Here is a 21,908-nt window from a genome sequence, read left to right on the forward strand (position 1 = left end):
TTTCAGACCTTCTTCAGTTTTCCCTCCCTTCCAAGCCGCAATTTCCCAGTCTGTTTTTTCTCTGATTATATGGAGGTACTTTTACATCACTAACTTCATTGACTCCTATTTCCTTTTATCCTGCCTGAGGTGGAGAAGGATCTAAATGACACAGACACTCAACATCTGAATGCGTCAGGGATTTATGAGGTAGATCACATCTGCTTTATTCTCAGCTCTTGACTTGAGCAATTCACTTTAAAGCCATTCTAGCAACTTTGAATTCGCCTTTTGGACTGCTTGGAACTGTTTGCAGTGCAGTAGTGAGAATGTTTTTCCTTCTGCCCTCAACCTGTACCAATAATGATCATTCAGATCCATCACCGCCTATATACAGATAGTGTGTTTTTCCCCATTTCCACTACTTTAAAATTCAATGTTGATAAATGCAAACAATTTCAATCACACAAACTACTCAATACCGAGATCTTTTTGCACTTCTGCATTGGTTACTAGAGAAACAAAACCGAGCTAACTAACTATGTACTATCAGCAAACTGTCATCCAACTCCTCACTTTCTCTTGGGGAATTTTATTTGTCCATATTCAGTAGAAAAAGGCTCACAGAACCTTTAGAGCTGTTAAACAATGCACTTGAGAGAACTCTGACACTGAAACAATGGAAAACATTTCACCCATTTTCCTCCTGCTTTAGATTAGTCCCTGCAGAGCAGGCTGCCTCCTGCAGCAAGGGAGAGGCAGAGGAGGAGTAGGTGGGGCAAACAACTGGAAGCAGGAGCATAGCTCATACACTGCAGCCAGCAGCAACACCATAAGCGGGAGGGCCGGTGGAGCCAGATTCAACTGTGAAGAAATGCACGACCTTGGAGAAAGAGCTGGGCTGAAAGGGAGCGAACAACACAGAAAAATAAAACCAAAGCAAAAAGACTGGTTGAGGGGAAAACAAAGGGCAAAGACAGAAAACGTCAGGGGTTTAAGAGGTGCACAGAAAAGCATCCAAGATAGCAAACCACACCCCTAACCTCGGCACAAAGTCCAAATCCCCAGTCAACCCACTGGCAAATGCGCCCTCCTCCTTTCTTCTTTTAAGCCTTAGTTACTGTGACAGGAGGGCTTGTATGACAGCATGCTAATGTCTGTGGTGTGAGCAGGAGGTCAGAAAGAAGACAGAAAATGAGGCATAAGGAGAGGAAGGCACTGCAGAAAGAAAAAAAAGAAAGAAAAAAGAGGAGGTATAGGAAGAAGCTTCTGTTTCTAGGATAGACAACAGAATAATATGTAGTAACTGCCATTCGTTTTTCTTCAAAGCATGACCTTCAGGAATAAAATTAGTCAGGTTTGTACAGAAAGGGAAGAAAGAAAAAAGCAAAAGGCTCAAAGAAAATGTCAAGGGCAGTGTAAAGAATCTGGATTGAATATACATGATACAATTATTCCGTAGAAATGGAGAAAAAACTTGTGAAAGCAGGTGCCAAATCTGCAGAAACCAAGTGTAAAATTTCATTATAAGCATTAGTAGCACACAAACAGAGCAGCAAAAGTAGTAAATATTGCTGCTGACAGACCCTGTGATAGAGTAGGGAAACAAAAGGATCAAAAAGTACATCAACAGAGGAAAAGCAAGCCAGAACAGGAGAATACGAGCAGTCATGAATTCTTATACACCAGGAATCACAAGGAAGTCTAAGCAACCAAACAGGAAGGGTATATCATGCTCCAAGGCATTATACAACACACACACCAAAAAGTTTAGAATAGGAATTTAAGAGACAAGAACGTTTGACATAAACAACAAAGGAACAGCCCTGCTAGTGAACATGAACATTAGTATCTACCCTGACTTCAGAGGCAAATACAAGCTAATGCTTACGGCTAAGAGAGCAGATACATCATCTGCATTAAATCACAGAGGATGGAACACAGAAGAGTTCACAAAAGAACCAGGAACCTGAGTCAGAGGAAGGATAACAAGCAAAAGAGTTCAAGTTACATGCAAGTAGGCTGGTAGAAAGGATTTTTAAAAATTCCTACAAATAATATTTCTCCTTACTCAGACCGCAAATGTTTTACAATGGTTACCGAAATAACTGAATGTCATAAGACATTTTGTCCCAATCAACATGTCACCACTATACAATAGGATAACTCAGCCAAATACTCTAAGAAGTGCAACATGTATTTTGTTTCCACTCATTATGATATTTTCCACAGTAAGATAAAAATCAAAACAGCATGCCCTTTATCAAGCCTTATAAAAAGAGCACAGGTCAAGGATTCTTCCTTTATCCCATTTTTGCCAAGAGAGAAAACATGTTTCTGCAATGCTCTTCCGAAAAAACATAGAATAGACCTTTTTTATTTGGCAAGAAGCATGGAAAAGTTCAGGCAAGAGGCCAGATGTTTTGTTAAAAATGTGTAACGGTATAGTTTAGCTTTGCTGAGGACCCACAAATCGTGTCCTGAGAGCCTGGTCTCAATGCCCTCTGTTCTTACTTAGTATCCAGCAAGATATTTTATTCCAAAGGTATAAAAAAATGCATACAAACAGCCCCCCCCAAAAAAACTCTTATAAAAAGACACAAGCAATGTTTACTAACCTATGCTGTAAAGACTGCAGTAATTTCTGTCACTATCCAAAGGCATATCATATACTGTAACTCATACATGAAGTTACTTTAGCACAACTTCTGCCAGAAGTGAGATGGAAGCTGCAGTGAGAGTGGCCTGGCACCCTGGTTCCACATCACCCCTTCCCAATATGTTTTTCCTCCTCTTTGTCCTTCTTGAAACACCATCATCATCTGCTTCTCCTTCCAAGCACATGCTACGTGCCCACTTAATCATTCCTAGAAGGGTATTGCGTACACGCCTGTTTGGCTCCTATTTTTGCCACAGCTTTGTATGGCGCAGTCCTCATCACAGCTCTGCCACACAACATCCAATCTCAGAGCAGACTTCAAGGCCCTCCGTCTCTTGTTCCACTCTGAACGTCCTCTTACCCTACCACCCTCAGATTATTAGGTACTTCAAAAGAATGAAGTAAATTATCATGATTTTACACTGGCTCAGTGGAGCAAAAAGACTCAATAATAATGAAAGAGGCATTACAGAGACTAAACAGAAAGACTGCATGACACTGAAGCAAATACAATGATAAATGGAAGTGCAAAAAGGAGCACTAATGAATGCTATTTCATAAACAACATTTTTCAAAAATCTCACTTAGAAGAAGGCTGGCAAGGAAGATTTCTTGCTTTACATTTTCTTTACTATTTATAGCTTACGAATTGGACTGCATGCAACAACAGAGCAATTAGCTTAAACTCTACTGATATTCTCACTGGTGATAATTGGTTGCTTCTTTTAAGAACATCTGTTCCATCTTCCTTAGCAAACCCTGTTACCTAGACAACAGAATCCTTCTGAGCATCACATACCAAAAGGGTAGCATCAACTTAAGTCACATTTCTTATTCCTTCTCCCTGTGGCTCCATTATCACTGGTAGCATAATCAGATGTCTTCACTTCTCAAGATGAAATCCCTATTTATCAGGCAACGAACTCAGGTCCACTTTCACATGCACATTTTACTGTCCTTCAGCTGAGCAACAAACAATTTGAGGCCTTGTATGCAGGCAGTCTCCACCACCATGACCATCACTCTGTCAACCTGAAAACACTGCAGAGTGTTTTGGAGCAAGTCCTTTCAAATACAGAAATTTCAGCTCAGTTCCCTTGAATGTGGCCCAGAAACAGTCACCTTTGCCATTATGCCTCCAGATTACTGGAGATATCCAAGTGCTACAGGGATCCATCTCACAATGGTGCCCACTAGTGTTCTCCAGTCAACACAATGGAGAGTAGCAAAGGCTAATCTACCTTCAGAGGATACCTTCTGTTGTCTTAGAAAACTCACCACAATTTCATAAATACTAATGAAACATTAGCAACAATGAAGTGTACCAGATGACATATTTTCTTCATATGCTTCAGTTACGTTACCTGGATGATTATTTTCCCTTTCTTTCCCCACATGCATGTGATGGAGGACCAATGAACACTGAAACTCAAATGATGAAACAGATAAACTAAGCACTCAAAAGTAAAGATAGCTCACTGGGCAGAAAAAGCTGCAAAACACCACCAATCCACTGTCTCCCTTAAATTCATTCAGAGCACTTCATTCTCCAACGCCAATGACTTGAACTTGTTTCCCTCCTTCACCTTCTTCCTTTCTTGACTGATGAAGAGGGACCCATATCCTCAACTGCATATGTAACTGTCTCTGGTCAGGGTGGAAACTTCTGTAGGAGAACTTCACAGCTCTTATGTTTGTTTTTGCACATGCAATAGTAATCAGGCTCTGCGTATGTGCTACAGGCTCAAAACGAATCAGGTCAACACACTAGAGTCAATAGCACTACGAACCTGCAAGTAACAGCTATTAAAGCAATCTATAGACAATCAGATCACCACAGACCACACATTAGAACTGAACACTTCAGGGCCTTACTAATTCAAACATGACAGGTACTTTTTAGGAAAGATCTCAAGTTATATTCCCACGTATTTACACTAGCATGCAGAACAACACAGAAATAATTACACAAACATCTGATAAGCAAGTAGATGCCAGTTTGAACATCTACTAAAGTAACCAAGAGTATTAATCAGAGAAGATTGGGTTTGCTCAATTTGCAGATTTTGCATTTTTTGAGGGTACTTCAGGGCACTTAATTTTATAAGACAGGAATGGAATAAGTTAAAGGAAGGCTTCTGCTGCACCACCTTACATAGAATCATTTTATAGGAGAAAGATAACATTGAAGATAATTTAAATGGAATAGGAACACAGATCTGTTCTTCAGTCCCGTATGTGCTGAAGAAAAAGAATAATAATTCTGGAAGTACTGAAGGAAGAAAATAGGAATTTGAAAATGGTCTGGATTTGAGACGCCCTAAAGATGGAGAAGTGAAATAAACCATCTGGCCCCAGCCTGAAAATCTGAACAATGGAGATAGCTGAAAACCATTAAAACTGAAAGTCACAGAAGAATTCCTTATTGGACTACAGGGCTTTGAGCAAGCTCAGAGAACTTCAGATGGGGAATACACCGAAAGAAAACTTGTTAATGGTAAAATATTTAAGTCACGTGTAATATATGGTTATAGCAAGAATGTAAAAGGTTCAATGACCACCTCACCTCCAAAAGAAAAACAAAACAGACAAGATAAAGCCCCAGTAAGAGCAAAATCACTAATATGCAACAAAAATAACATGTCAAAAAGGAAGGGACAATTATTAGCCTGAACAAGAAAGATGTTCAGACGGATAAGAATACTGAACAAACCTTGGAGTTTGGTCAGAGAAACATCATTAATCACAGTAATAAGAAGAGTTTTGCAATAGTAGAAGCTCAGAGAAACAGACACTGTACTGCTCGCAAATATTAAAGGCATTTGGAGAAAAAGGGAAAAGAAATCAGGGAAAACAGTACAAAAGGCAATTGAGATAAAAAGAAACCAGAGTAATCTAATAAGCAAGTGAAAAAATGGAAAGACAAAGAGAATTAAGAAAAACTCTGCAGGGGCCATGGGATGGGATAAGTCTGTTAGTGCAGAAAGAAAAGGCTTCCTCAAATGACTTCAAGTACTGGCAACCATTCTCATATTTCATAATTTGTCTCAAACAAAATTAATTTACTGATAGCTTCCTTTAATATGATGTTCTCATATGCAAAAAATGATATTTTTCCAACAGTAGAGTCTGTCAAGTCTACCCTCACTTCAATACCCTTGGGTGGCTGAATAGAAGAATGCTCAAGGTCAAAAGCATAATGAGTATATATACATACCCACAGACTTAGTGCATGTGTGTGCTACATCAGGCAAAGAGCAGTTTTAAGGAAACGTCCTGATGCTGCTAACAAGGAAGGAACATTTAGCCAGTCAGACAGTAAAACAGAGCACAGAAAAGAAAACCATGATGCTCACATCTTTGTCCTTTTAAAACCAAAATGCAAATTCAGTAAATCCTATGTACTAAGAACAGAATTCAAGACGATTCATTTGGTGACTGCTGTACTGCTAACTACAGTTCACAGGCTTCAGAAAGCACCCGTGTCTCAAGATCCCCATACGGAAATGTACCAAAGCCTCACAAAGATAAGAAAAGTCTCAGAAAATGGAAACTGGATTCAAACAAAGCTATTTTTCAACCACAGATAATACACATGCAAAGGTTCACATACACAAAATGAAGAACCATACTGAAATTTAGAATGAAATTCAGCGAGGTTAATCAAGTTTCAGTGCAAGTTTTCAAGATGTCTTCCCTCCAAAAACAAAGTTGGCTACAAGCTTAAATATAAAACCTACAGAGTAAATACAACTGCAGACTCAACATTCCATCCATTTAGCCATCAAAAAGTTGAAACCAATGCCAAATGAACTACTGAAAAATAACTTTTTCATGAGCATTTGATCAAGCTCTACAATTTTTTTCCTTGTTTACAAATGTTCTATTCTCAGTCTAGCCATCTCTAATCTGTATTAGTTTACTCCACTTAGGCACTATTAACTCTTTTATTTCTGCCTCACAGACTCAATGAGGCACACAGAACAAGAATGATGGGCTTCTATATCCAATGTGCATTACAGAAACACTGATTTTAATAGCTGAAAATGTTTCATCTCTATCCAAGTTAACTGGAAGTACAGTCATAGATGTGATACCAAAAAATAAAAAAATTAAAAATTAAGTTTTTAAATGATAATAAGTGAAAAGAATGTAAAAGCTAAGGCTACTACCCTTTAAAAGTAAGTACTCCAGTGCTCTAACATTCAGTACTCTATATATTAGTAATTAATTTACAGCAGAAAGTCATTCGCATTTTACAGTGCAGGAAAAGAAACCTCCAACAGGCAAGGAAAGCTGAGAGTATGCAATGAAAGAATGAGACTCCTCAGGATCAATAAATCCCAGTGAATGGAAGCCCATCTCAAGCATACATGCACAGATGCACACAGTCTGGAAAAAAAATAAAAAATAATAAAAAAATAGGAGCAAACAGAGATCTATGTGAGGATATGGAAAAACTGAGGCATGGTTCAAGCAGTAGCTGATGCTGCTGGGACATACACATCCATTCAGGTAAGACACACAGACAGGACAAGGAAGGTAGTATTGTCCTGTATATGAAGAATGCGTATTAAAATACATGCAGTTTTTGTTTTTGATAGATGATGGGCTTCTCAAGAGCTTGCAGGGCAGAAACAGCAGAAAGACCAGTATGGATGCCATGTTGGGACTGTGACAGTCACCTGATAAGTATGGAGAATCAAATCAAGTCTTCTGCACACTCCAAGCAAGTTCATGACTCACAGACCCTGGTCAATACGGGAGACCCTGACCTCTCCTACATTCACTGGAAGAGTAACATAACAGAGCATAAGCAACCCAGGTGACTTCTGGAGGGCATCAGCAGTAACTTCTTAACATGCTTACTGGATGAGAATAGCACGCAACTATTTCCAAACAATCAAGAATTGGTTGGAAACAGGACACCCAACAGCAGCCTTGGCTGTAGAGCCTGAGTGAAGATCTCAAGTAGCAAAGCACAGACCCAGGGCTTCAGAAAAGTGGACTTCAGCTTATTCAGGGGACTGGCCATGGGAGGCAGGTTCTGAAAAGCAAATGAACTCCAGAAAGCTGGCAAGGGTACTTAAAAATACAAGCATCAGTGGCCTGGCTTAGCTGTGGTAATTGTCAGAGCTTCAGTGCAAAATGGGCAGTATACAGACATAGGTGAAAAAAGGGATGCGCTACACAGGAATATTTCAAAACATAATCCAGGCATGTAAGGATTAAGTCAAGAAAGCAAAAGCTATCTTAGAATTCAGCCTTGCAAGGAACATCGAGGGCAACATGAAGAGCATCTGTTACTATGTTAGTTGTGAAAGGCTGAACTAGAAAATGTGAGACTGTTGCTAAATGAAGCAAGCAATTTAGTAACAGTAACTTAAAACAGAAGAGTCTCACCTTCTGTCAAGAATCCACTACTTGAAAATCAGTCATCAGCTCTCAGTCCGAGGCACCAAAAAATGGTCATGTGTAACGTTAAATTAACAAAAGGCATGTTGGAAAATTATATAAATCAAGATAGTATTCAAACAATCCTACATCTCCACACAAAATGAACTGAAAACAAATTTAAGCTGATTTTGCTTGCCTACAGAGAAGGCATAAAACAAAAACACAAAAAGTAAAGAAAAAGAGAAGAGAAAATAAACAGATAGGATAGAAATCCAGGAAACAAGATTTCTAGAACATACCACTTGAAGCATTAAAACATATACAGACATGTTTTTGTACATAGACTCAATCTCGATAGTATTTGACAGGTTTTTTAAATCTTTCCTGCATTATCTGCAAGCCTATTATTTATCCAAGCAATAAAGCAGCATTTGCTTTCAGTGCATTGCTGCCTCCAACTTAACCTAAAGAGGGTTAGATTTGCTTTGTTTATTCATTTCTGTTGAAGTCACCATCAGTTAGTCCTGCATTTGTGTGCATCCGAAAGTATTGCAGATTTGAGGTCAGTAGCAAATTGAAAGCGAAAGCAACTGAGCCAGAAGAGCACTGAACACCCATTTTCCCTACTTAACTTCACTGAGAATTTGGATTATATCCTAAATGATGTTAAGTAACGGTCAGAGAGGCCTCTGACTCACACTGCATTGCAATGAGGGAAAAGCTTTCCTTCTCTTCTGTTTAACAAACTTGCCACAAATTTGTCAATGCTTTTTTCCTGCTGTGAGCACAAAGATACAACTTCAAGAAAATGAAGAACACCTCTGTATGAAAAACAGCACTTCAAATAAGGTAGTCAGAAAGCAAGTGTGTTAAAAGCAGTGTTATCTTTCTTTCCCTGCAGCCTGCCCTATTGTTAAACTGCTAAAGGGAAGTGGCTGTAGACAGACAATAGAATTGACTGCCTTCTTCAGATGATGCTCTACTTTTGTCACAACTGCACGACAAAATATTACACTTCAAGCAGTGAAACCTATTTTCATAAACTGTAAAGTGCATTTACGTATTGATACAGTCAACTGATAAAACACAAATCTTTCTATTTAGCAGATTTATTACATGCTTCTTCACAGAATCACAGAATCACAAGGTTGGAAACGACCTGCAAGATCATCTAGTCCAACCACCCTCCCATTCCTATCAGTGCCACAAGCTACTAAACCATCTCTCGCAGCTCCTCATCCAGGCGCCTCTTGAACACTGCCAGGGACGGCGACTCCACCACCTCCCTGGGCAGCCATTCCAGTGCCTGACCACCCTCTGAGAGAAAAAGTTTCTCCTAATATCCAACCTAAACCTCCTCTGGTATAACTTCTTGCCATTTCCTCGGGTCCTACTATTTGCCTGGGAGAAGAGGCCAGACCCTTTTGCACCACAACCTCCCTTCAGGAAGTTGTAGAGAGCAATGAGGTCTCCCCTGAGCCTCCTCTTCTCCAGACTGAACAATCCCAGCTCCCTCAGCCGCTCCTCATAAGACTTGTGCTCCAGACCCCTCATCAGTTTCGTTGCCCTTCTCTGGACATGCTCCAGGGCCTCAATGTCTTTCTTGTAGTGAGGAGCCCAAAAACTGAACACAGTACTCGAGGTGCGGCCTCACCAGTGCTGAGTACAGGCTTCTTGTCCATTTTTAATGAAGTTCAATTGTTCTTTCAGATAAAATACGGACAAGAATCATCCACGGAACAAAGAGGGAATTCAGGTAACCCCTCATGCACCAAAAAAGTACTTAAATTACACAGATTAGTCAAGATTAGAGCATGCAACTCAGAGAGCTCTTATTTCTTCACGTGGCATGCAAAACGTAAGTTCTCACATAGCTGAACCAAGCCTTCTTTCTAGCTGATTCATACTTAAAGTCATGATACACAGATACTTCTAGCCAACACACTCTAATTCCCTAATAAAAATCCCTTCAATTTTTATTTTTAAACTTACACACATTTCATCACCTCCAGCTATAAAAAAAGAGAGTGGTGTTTCAAAGTTTCCACAAACAAATGCAACAATCTTTTCTAATTAGGTAGCAGAGAATTTACGGTGAGATTCCTACATTGCCAATTATTTTACATAATCATATTATTTTGGCAAGGGGAAAAGGAGTTCTGACATTCAAAAGGAATCTCCTACAGTACATGTACTCGTAAATACATTTTTTTTCCTAAACACCTTGTTTTTCCTACAGTCGTGTTAAAACTAGGGACTGAAGTTAGAAACATACTTTTTTACATCACAGTAAACACTGTGATATTGTAAGACAAGGCAAAGGTCAATACAGCCAAAGTAAAAGACGTGTATGGATTATGAAAATCCATGCAACTGTATTTGAAAAGAGTCAAAGGCACTACAAGTTTTCAAAGTGATTTATTTATATCAAAAAGTTATTGTTAGTCCCATATAGCTGATGCTTTCCACATTCTTAACAGAAAAAAAAATGGGTCAAACAAGTTAGGCCAGTCTGAACTAGGGTCTCTAATTAAGGTATTTTCACTCTTAGCTCATTTATCTAAGTGGCTTCCAATTCAAGAGATGGGAGCAGTTTGGAAGTTGCGTACAGTGCCTGACAGTGGCAGGAGCAAAGCAGCTTTCCTGGCTCTATCAGCAAGGCACGACCTGGACTCTCAAGCAGCCCTAGACCATGGGATCAGTAGCACTGCTGAGAAACATAGCAAATATGCAAAGTGCAAAAGACATAGAGAGCAAGTTTAGCTTGGCTCAGGCTCTGCACTTTGACACCACAGACTCCAAAAGCTGGAAGAAGGATAAGCAGCCCCAAATGAGCTGTTTATTGCAGAACAGCTCTGACTGGAGGGGACCTTAAAGATCACCTATTTCCAACCCTCTGCCATAGGCAGGGCTGCCACCCCCCAGCTTAGCTGCCCAGGAACCCATCCAACCAGGCCTTCAGCACCTCCAGGGATGGGGCACCCACAGCTTCTCTGGGCAGCCTCTGCCAGTACCTCACTCCAAGTAAAGAATTTCTTCTAAACATCTAACCTAAATCTCTGTCTTTCAGCCTAAAGCCATTCCCCCTTGTCCTGTCACTATCAGACTGGGCAAAATGCCAGCCCCCTCCTGCTTGTAAGCCCCCTACAGAAACTGGAAAGGTTGCAATGAGATCTCTGCAGAGCTTCCTCTTCTCTGAAGCTGAACAAGCTCAGCCCCCTCAACATTCTTCATAGAAGAGTTGCTCCAATCCTTTGACCATTTTCAGGGCCCTTCTCTGGTCCCACTTTAACAGCTCTGTGTCCTACCTGTACTGGGGGCCCCACATCCAGATAGCAGATGAGGCCTTACACAGACAGAACAGAGGGGGAGGGACAATCACCTCCCTCACTCTGCTGACCAATCCTCTTGTGATGCAGCCCAGGAAACTGCTGGCCTTCCAGGCTGTAAGTGCACACTGCTGGTTCACGTCCAGTTTTTCATCCATCAGGACATTCCAAGTCCTGCTCTCAACGAGTTGTTTTCCCACTCTGTACTCATATATGGGATTGCCTTGACCTGAGTGCAGCATCTTGCACTTGGCCTTGTTGAACCTCATTTAAGTTCTCAAGTGCTTACTTTTTGAGTCTGTCCAGGTCCCTTTGAATGGTGTCCCTTCTTCCTTATGTCAACAGCATCGCTCAGTTTGCTGTTGACAACAAACTTGCTGAGGGTACACTCAAGCCCACTATCCTAGTGAAGGTCACAGACAGCAGGGGGGCAATAGGAAAAATGTAAAAGCAAAGGGACAGAGCCCTTACTCATAAGATCTGACAAAGAGAAAAAGTTTAGAAAAGTACCATTTAACCAAAAAGCCTTTTAAAGCCCTGCCCACCCACAGGAACTGAGGAGCCCAAAACATTTGTACCCTCTAGCACTTTGTAATATACATTGCATCAATAGGCAAAACGCCTGAAAATGATTTGTGCATGCTGAATTGTTTGAATGAGCTTTCAGTACCTCATTTAACATTAGTCAGAATTATTTTAGCCTGTCCCTATAAATGCCAGTAGGAACACAAAGGCCAGTGAGAGCTCCCACCAGCATCCCACAGTGTGCTGGCACCACGTCAAGGTCTCCCAGAAGGAGCAGCCTCTGGCAGCTTCACCAACAGCCAGCACACACAGGCACAGGATGCAGCAGCTGAAGTGATTATGCATCCCAGATCCCAAAATACACAGAGGGCAGAACTACAACCATTCAGACCACTCATAAACAAGGCTAGGTATAAAACGCTGCTGCTCTGTGGCTCTACTTTTCCCTATTAAACCATCTGTAATAGTCTCATTTTTCCCCCACATTAAAAAAAAAAAAAAAGTGCTGATACAGAAAAGTCCAATGAAGCTTAGAGTTAAGATCACTATTTACAGAAAAGATGGCTAGAAATGACAATTTATCCTTGGAAGAGATGAAATTCACAGTGTTGGCAGTAGAGAGAAAAGCCAGACAGACCCAGGAGCTGACAGGCAGCCCCCTAGCACTAATTCCAGTCAATGGTTCAAGGGAAAAGAAACCTTTACTAGTTGTCATCTGCCTACAAGCTATGCATTAGGAACAAAAGCAATTTTATAAAAAGATACTCTTCAGCTTTTGATTTTTGGGGTTTAAAACAATTTCAGAGCAAGACCACACACACCATGGTAAAAGTGACTTACAAACATTCATTGGCTTCCAGGACATTTTACTGCTATACTTACTACACTGTGCTGTCTCAAAAGAAAAAAACAAACAAACAAACAAAAAAACCCAACAAATAGAACACACTAAGAACACTGACTGTTGAGTGCTTTTGAGGAAAATCAAATTTACTCATTGAATTATTTTGGAAACGCAATCAGCCAGGTAACAGCTATAAATACTAGATGAAACACATACCTCAGTGGCAAACTGATCAAAAAAAATTTACAGGGACAAGAGTTCAGACCTTTCAGAAAATTCCCAATTGCTTTGCTTAAGACACCTAATTTCAGTGACCACTCAGGAATAGTAGTGTCCAGTAAATGGAGACTTCAGAACCCCTCTGGGAAACCCATGCCGGTACTCAGTTAAAAAATAAAAAAAAAAAAAAAAAAGTTGTGGGAGGTTTATTGTGCTCAGATGGAGTTTCATGGATTTTAATTAGTGCCCGTTGCCTTCTGTCTTGTCCATGGGCACCACTAAGTCTGACTCCCATTTCTTTGAACTTTCCCTTCGGGGATTTATACATATGTAAGATTACCCCCTCAACCCTTCTCCAGAATCAACAGTACCAGCTCTCCCAGTCTTTCCTCATATAAAAGATGCTCCAGACCTTTAATCATCTTTAACATTCATGCCCAAGGTCTCTCTTGTACTGGAGAGCCTAGGATTGGAACCAGTTCTCCAAGTAAGGCCACACCAGTGCTGAATAGAGAGGAAAGATCACCTTCCCCAGCCTGCTGGCAATACTCTGCCTAATGCAGCCTAGGATGCTGTTAACCATCTTTGCCCTGAGGATGCCTTGCTGGCTCATGGTCAGCTTGCTGTCCAACAAAGCCTTCTTTGCATAGTTACTTCCCAGGCAGCTGCTGCCCAGCATCTACTGGTGCCTGGAGTTATTTCACCTCTGTGTGGAACTGCATTTTTCTTTGTTGAACTCCACAGGATTCCTCTCAAATCATTTTTCCACAGCCTGTTGAGGCTCCTCTGAACAGCAGCACAACTCTCTGATGTATCCACAACTCCTCAATTTCGTTTAACCCATAAACTTCTTGGCTGTGATGCAGCTTTACGCTGTGCTCACACCTCTCAGAATCCAGAACTCCATCCTCTCTTCCAAATAAGTCAATATAATGGAATAAGCCAATAATACAGAAGCCTCCCAAATTGCTCACAACCATAATTTTTCTATTGACTTTCAGATTAGCCCATGCCACCATTCAGCCTTTAGTTTCTGCAATTCCTCATGTGAAATTCAGCATAAATTTGAGTTAACCACTGACTCATTCATACTTTTCAGCTTTACTTTTTTAAATGTTCATGCCTGAAGCCCAGCAACAACATGTCTCTCAAGAGCACACAAATAGTTGGCGTTTCAATTATCTTCAGAACATACTCTGCTTACAGGGAAGAAATCAGAGCCTCTTTTGGATACAATTATTATCACATAAGAATCTCCTCTAGCATTTCAACATTCCAGTACAACAGAAATGACTGCAATATGGATTCCTGCTTCAGGAGGCTCATAGAACGGTTTGGGTTGGAAGGGATCTTTAAGATCACCTAGTTCCAACCCCCTGCTATAGGCAGGGACACCTCCCTCTAGACCAGGTTGCTCACAGCCCCATCCAGCCTGGCCTTGAATGCTTCCAGGGAGGCATCCACAACCTCTCTGGGCAACCTGTTCCAGTGTCTCACCACCCTCACAGTAAAGAATTTCTTCCTAATATCTAGTCTAAATCTACCCTCTTGTAGTTTAAAACCATTTCTCCCTGTCCTGTCACTACCTGCCCTAACAAAAAGGTTGCTACCCAGCTTTCCTGTAGGCCCCCTTCAGGTACTGGAAGGCCACAATAAGGTCCCCTCAGAGTCTCTTCCACAGGCTGAAGAGAAGATATCATCCTGCAGTTGAAAAAAAAAATGTAATAATCACTCACCCCAGGAGCTAGTAGATTTATTCTGAGTATTTAGGCAATACTACATACAAACCAGTCCTGAATCATAGCACTCAAATGCCTTTCAATTCAGTAATATATTCCTCAATCACACTGTCAGTGTTTTCAGGTTACAGAACTACTAAATCATTCTGAACAAAACACAGTTGAGTATACCAGTGTTTCTTCCATCTGCTGAGCTTACAAAGAACATTAGAGAAGAAAGAATGAGTGCTAAGTTTGGGATTTTTTTCTTGATATTGTGTGTGTGTCTGTCTGTTTGGGGTTGTTTTGTGTTTTTTTTTGTTTGTTTGTTTGGTTGGTTGGTTTAAGTTAAATGTCAAAAGAACTATACCCATGACATTTTAAAACCACCTCTTTTCAGGCTAATATTCCTGTCTTAATCAGTAAACACTACACTTTTAAATACAAGATTAACAATTAATGCATTAGTTATAAATCTTCTTCTCTTTGTGGAAAACACCTTTGATCCTGCCTGTTTGCTAGAAAAATAACCACTTCTTTTCCAATTATTTCATCTTCACCATTTACATATTTCTAATATTTGACAACCCAGAAATTTCATTGAGGCAGGCAGCGATCTGCTACTTATGCCCAGTTATAGTGTTTTACTATGAACTTTAGAGAAGAGTAAAATAACATCCAAGGAAGAATTAAAAGAGTAACTATTGAGAGGATCTAAACAATTTATGCAACTGCTATTTGCACAAAGCTTGAACAATTTAAAAACAAATAATTAAGGAATGAAATGATGATATATGGTTAGAGGACAAAGTAATCTGACACTATTTCCTCACAATGTTGTGTCTGGCAGGACCAGCTCCATACCACAGTGCTATCATGACAAAAGTCTCCTCTGGACTATATTCCACACACTGATGCTTGTCTTTTGTCTGTTTTAAATCATTCTACTATGGAGACGAAGAAACTGAAAAATACTTCACTGCTGTCAAAACAGACTTAGGCAGAAATATTAGCAAAAAGGCCGCTGAGTAGATTTTGTGTAAAGCAATCAACAGCAATGGAGCCAACTCTCTAATCCCTCAGTGATCTTGACCTTGCAGTGACAAGCACTTCAAAAGGACAGTATTTTTATCTGTTATGGCTCTTGACACAGAATTACTGTGTGCACTGTGCTGAATACAGTACTACTCACTTTGTGAATATCACAAATTAAATTTCTAATGCTTCACAATGTGTTGAGCACCTGAATACTGTACATCTGCACAACAGTACCAGCTTATAAAAAGCTGTAGGCACAAATGGTGCCTTATATTTCCAAAAGCCCTCAGCATACTGACAGCATTCAAAGAAGGTAAATATTTAATCAAGCAAATGCACTTATGGTGTAATGCAGGAAATTCTTGCACTGCAAAATTTTACTCATTATCCAGCATTTCAACAGTACTGCATATTTTCAGTCAGAACTCGCTCTTTAAATGTTTTTGATCCTCACAGAAAAACATCTAATTCTTACCAACTTTGAAGGAGTTTATATAAATATACGTACATATGAGCACTACTGTGCCCTCTTTTTTTCCCTGAAGATACATGCAATAAAAATACAAGTAAAGCTGTTTTTATTTTGCTATGAAACTTCTCCGTATTTAGCAAAGCAAAAAAGGAATGAGGAAAACAAGCTGTTATCAGGTACCAAACCATTAGTCTGACATAAAATACACTGTTAGCAAGCTGACTTGTAATGACAGTTGTAATCTTTCGAAACCATTTTCTTACAAGTCATTTTAAAACCACCCAGTTTTGAAACAAACCTTGATTAAAAGGGTCACATTTATTTCCTTCTCAACACAAAAGCATGCAAGACAAAATACCAGAGAAGGCCATTACCATTAACCTAGCAAGAATGTCTCTTTCCACACACAAGAATTTGTTATTTACAAAGTATTTTATGAAAAGCTCATGTTTGATTAACTTTCATACTTGCATACTTCAAGGAAAACATTTACATAATCTTACTGTAGAGAAAATTAAAATACTTGTTGAATAAGAATGTCATTAAAAATAGTTTTGTTTAAGTACACTTACTGCAATCTCTCTACAGGCCGACATGGATATCCCTGTACCTTCAATTTGCTTCAGTGCATACTCCTTTTCATCTTTTCTGTACAAAAAAAAAAGAAAAAAAAAATCTTTTTAGCTCTGACTTATGTCATATCAATAATACAAGTACAATGATTTATTTTTATTTGTTCTAGATCAAGAAGCTAAAAGCCTATTTTTTATGCATAAATTACACTAAGACATTCAAGGCTTAAAGGTTTCCCTTTAAATACCGATTTCAAACACTACAAACAAAACCTCCTTCATAAATAAATGTTGCTAACCTGTCTCCATCTCTCTCTAAATGATAACAATAACTGCAAATAGATCTACAGACAGTTTTGGAGACTTTTCCTACAATTCTCAGACAGTGGCTAACACAAAGAAGCAGCACGCATCCCACGCCTGGAAAACTCCCCTGAAAGTATCTAGAAACTACAAGGATCTTACTTGAATTTATGAGCCACCGTCAATCAAGTTTTAAATTAAAACATAATAGCATGCCAAAAGCGAAATGTGAATTTCACCAGGCAAGTCTGCATTTGCCAGACCCAAAAGTACAGGACTCTTGCTGAGCGCCTGCTACCACAGACCCCTACACACTGTATGAAACACTGCGCTCTGAAGTGCAAAGTTGAAGAACATGAAACAACTGCAGTTTGTAGCAGGTTGCAGGAAAGCAAATAGGACAGGCAAATGAGTAGTATGTAGGTCAGTCTGAAAGTAATGCCTCCCATTTATTTCCACGGAAACTACAACAGGCACAGAGAGCACAATAATACCATATAATAGAGCAAATTCCCAGCTACAAAACACGATTTTTCCACACAGTCGCCACCTTTAGTTATGCATTTCTGACAATGGTGAACAAGAGCCTGTATGCTGAGCCAGCAGCAGCCTACACCAGCTGAGGTGATCCACTGTCACTGTTACCACTGCCGAAACGCAGCACCTACCACCTCACATCCACTGTTTGGTCTCCATCAGTGTTCAGCAAGTATTAATGAATGACAGTGAAAGCAATTTTTTCCACATGGAGGAACTCAATAACACACCTCTTCTTCATACATACTTCAGACTGTCCCTCTGCTGCCATCAGTCACATGGCAACAGCATATAATGGAACACTGGCAAGAAGGTTCAACCTCTACTGCCATACCACCAACATCCACCTCTGACATCACAGGCCAACATAATAAAATAGGAGGTACTGCTTTCAGAGCAGCTCTCATGATACAACATTATCTCCTTAATGCTCATGGAAAGGTTTGGTAGGATTCAGCTGCAATAAGTGGGTGTTTAGAAAGCATCATTACCCATGGTACTTATGCACTTACATTGGCTCACCAATTACAACTTCTGGACAACTCAGTAACTCGCAATCTCCTAAATTCCCTACAGGAACTTCCCCTTCTTTCCAGTCCCACACCATTTCATTTCACTACCCAGAAAAACTAAATTGCTCTCAGCCTAGGGGGTAAAAATTGTTGTTGCTCGTTCCAGAAGCACTTCAACCTATGCTATTTTAAGAACAAACAACTTTTCAACAAAATAAAATTAAATAAAAACCTGATGATGGGAGTTACTCCTCAAAACTTCCTGACTGTACTCCAGGTTACTGAGCACAAGGCTCCTCGAGGCCTACCAGCAACAATTCAGAACCTCTCGTTACAAAAAAATCCATAGCGGTGTCAGGCTGTGACCTCATCCTTCACCTCACGCTTTCTTCCCTGGCCAAAAAAGATAACATTTTAGCTTGTATAGTGCAAAGGACAACGCTGTCCTGTCCCCACAATGTTTTACTCAATTGGTTTTATTTGCATTTTGCAGTATTCAACGCAGGAAATGAAATTACAATTATTTTATCTTCTGGTAACGCTTTTGGTTTCTCTTTTCCATAGGTTTAAAAAAAAAAAAAAATTAAAGGTGCAGTTCAGATGATTTAGAATAATTAAAACATTTCAAGGCCATCACAGAATCACAGAATTGTAGGGGTTGGAAGGGACCTCCAGAGATCATCGAGTCCAACCCCCCTGCCAAAGCAGGTTCCCTACAGCAGGTCGCAACTGTCACATCTGTAAAATCACACTGTCTTACCTACTGCAATTGCACTTCAGAGTAGTCTCATCAGATGAGAAACTTTTACATACAAGGCAATGGAAGACTAGAAACAACTTTGCCCAAGATCATATGGAGAAAAAAAAACAAGGACCTTAAAATTGCACATGATTCAAACTATTGTTTTATCCATATTGTTCACGTTCTTAAACTTTTAGCGATGGACTCTCTTGAATTCACATTTAATTTAACATACATACCAAATTCATTATTAATTATCCACAGAAGAACTGCCTATAAATCACAGTGAAACTGCAGTTATGACTATTACATCAGTTAATACGGATATTAACATTATACTATATTTAAGAAAATTGTTATTTGTATAAATGCATGGCACTGCAAACTAAAAAATAAAAAAAAAATCATACAGCATCTTGAAACACACAATAAAAACATTCCAGTATCCAGCCAGGAAAAAAAAAAAAAAAAAAAAAAAACCAGAAAATAACAATTTCCTTCTCTAAGCAACATTCACAGAATAATTCTGAGTTTGTAGGACAAAGCCTGGGAAAACTACACAGCTCAGTGTCCTTAGAGCAAAGCACTGGGGTAACACCACATCCTACAGCTTGTTACACTCTAATCACATTGTTTAATTGTTGCCACATAGCATAAAGTTCAGCAGTCAGCCAGAGATCAACCCAGTTACAAACGTCTTTCCCTCCACAAGCAAAGACAAACACCAAAGTGAACCTAGACATTAACTGAAAAATCTTCCATGGTACGTAGATCACTAAGTATTGCAGGAACAAAGCCACTACATGGATCACATCTGGCACTGGCTAACAGGCACAAGCTGCTCACAGCTACAGAGCACATGGCCACAGCCTCTTAAGAAAGTATTAGCAGCAGTAAAAGTGAGGCGGTCTAGAATTAACTGGAAAAAGTGTTCTAATCCTTCCAGAAAGGAAGAGTTCTTACACTTCAGTCTTTCCTATGCAGTAGAAGTACCCTTTAGTCTAAAAGAATTGAGACCAAAAAAAACCAGCATGCACTGTCACTATGGTACACATTCTTCAGCAAGCAGGGAAGTCATTTTCTGTTATTCTTTTCCTCTCTCCATACCAAGCCTCATGCAGCCAGCAGCTCAGCCAGCTCCTTTTAGCCACACTGCAACCAGCCACAAATGAAAGATATCGGGAATCTACATGTTGATCTTCATTTACTTCTACAGAACAGTATCCACATTGAATTTCAATAAATATATGCTATTCAATGAAAGTAATGGATAAGACCACCAAATTTCTGCCTCATTTCCCAGTGGTGGGAAGTTCAGCATCTCAATAATGCCTGTGGGCTCGCTGTGTAGCTGGCCTGCCTGCTGATCCATCCCTAGGAGCCTGGTAGCAGGCTTCACTGTGCTGCAAGCAGAGCAGCACACACATATAGGGCACAGGAAAGAATGCAGCAGACACGCACATCCCCTCATGTGCTTGAATTCATGGGGCAGGGTGGAAAGCCAGCCTCCTTAGCAGGTGGTGACTAGACAAGGCCAGTGTCATTTCAGAGTCCTCACATCCAGCTTGCAGTCTCAGCTCCCACACGCATTCCTCTCCTGGTGTTATCCACACTGCCTGGGAAGATGGTATGGTTCATCACCTACAGGATACACACTCTGACACCACATGGTATCATTCTGAGTGTGGTGATGAACAAATTTCTATCTTGAATAGAAGCTGCAGGAAGCTTTGTACTTCAGAACGTTCCAGCAAGTTTAACAGTCTTTCATGAAGTGCTGTAATGCCAGAAATCACACAGAAACAAGAAACAAAAAAAAAAAAACCACAAGACACAGTGCATGCATTTTTCCATGGCCCTAAAATGAAAATACAACAGCAACTATAGACACACGCTCAAAGCTGACAGACAAAATAGGACAAAGTGTTTTAGAAAAATTTATTTAACACTAGGCATGAGTGATATGTAAAATGATACACAGACTTAACTGAAGTCAAGACCAAAACCAGTTGCAATTACATTCTTCTGCCCTCTAGAATTAAAGGAACTAATTCTACCTCTAGAACAGAGATGGTGCCTTATCAGGTTATATTCATGAGAACTTCTGAAACAAAACTCCACATTTCTAGCATGCTGCTTTAGAACCACATTGATCAAATGGAGCCTCTTGGTTTTTACTAGCAGGCCTGAACAAACCTTTTGTGTGCAACAGCTGCAATAGCAGATCAGAAGTCTTAAATTTGAGATGCGAGAAACAAAGTTTGCATCTCTTCTGCAGCCACATACCTAAATAAAACTGGGAGCAGCAGAGGGAGGAGGAAACAAACCTACACCACACAATAGTTTTTACTATGCAATACAAAAACAATTAGAAAACAATCTCCAACCTTGATTCAAGTACACACAAGGAAAACACTCTTAAGAACTGAACACGTGCCACACACTGCACTGCATTTCTGGATCTTCCATCTCACCATGCCTTCATAATATCAATTTTCAACAAGGGGCCTGAATGCTACACAGTTTATCAGCACCACAGTTAATCAGCCTGTTGATGACCACAGAAGTCTACCAGGTCTCCCTCCAGACATCCCAGATGATGTCAGCAACCTTTGCAAATGCATGCAGTCACACCAGAAGGCAGCACTTCTCCTTACTCCGCTACTTCCAAGGCCTGGAGCTCAAACGTGAAGCCTTTCTGTCATCTGTGAACATATCAGAAGAGGCAGGGAAGGCAACATAACTTTAGAGATCACCCTTCTCAAAACCTAATAATACCAAGCTCCTTAATGTTAGGCATATCTTCCTCCATCATTTTACAGTTTTTTGTTTGTTTTTTAATACACTTGTCAGCATCAGGTATTTGCATAAATGCATGTACAAAGGAAGGCTAACTCAGTACTCATAATTCGTGAATTTATTTAAGCAATGATTTTTGTCTTGCTTTTTTCTAAGAAATTAAAAAGCCATCCACCACAAGATATAGAAGAACTTTATAATTTCGTTCGTTGAAATCAGTATTCTAAAATCAAGTCCAATATAAACGCTGTAAAAGTTGTACA

At 39.9% G+C, this 21,908-nt stretch overlaps 2 protein-coding genes across 2 annotated transcripts in view; one reads left to right on the forward strand and one right to left on the reverse strand.

Moving 5' to 3' along the window:
- RPF2 (ribosome production factor 2 homolog) overlaps positions 1 to 21,908 on the forward strand; it is a 242,505-nt gene that overhangs the window by 130,283 nt on the left and 90,314 nt on the right. The window lies entirely within an intron of this gene.
- The window catches only part of CDK19 (cyclin dependent kinase 19), a 117,341-nt gene that overhangs the window by 84,605 nt on the left and 10,828 nt on the right, over positions 1 to 21,908 (reverse strand). Inside the window, exon 2 of the mRNA XM_048937270.1 lies at positions 16,753 to 16,828. Coding sequence (XP_048793227.1) covers positions 16,753 to 16,828 — 76 coding nt within the window. The remainder of the gene's footprint in view (positions 1 to 16,752; positions 16,829 to 21,908) is intronic.

The sequence above is a fragment of the Lagopus muta genome, chromosome 2, assembly GCF_023343835.1.
Source record: "Lagopus muta isolate bLagMut1 chromosome 2, bLagMut1 primary, whole genome shotgun sequence".
NCBI classification, from domain to species: Eukaryota; Metazoa; Chordata; class Aves; order Galliformes; family Phasianidae; genus Lagopus; species Lagopus muta.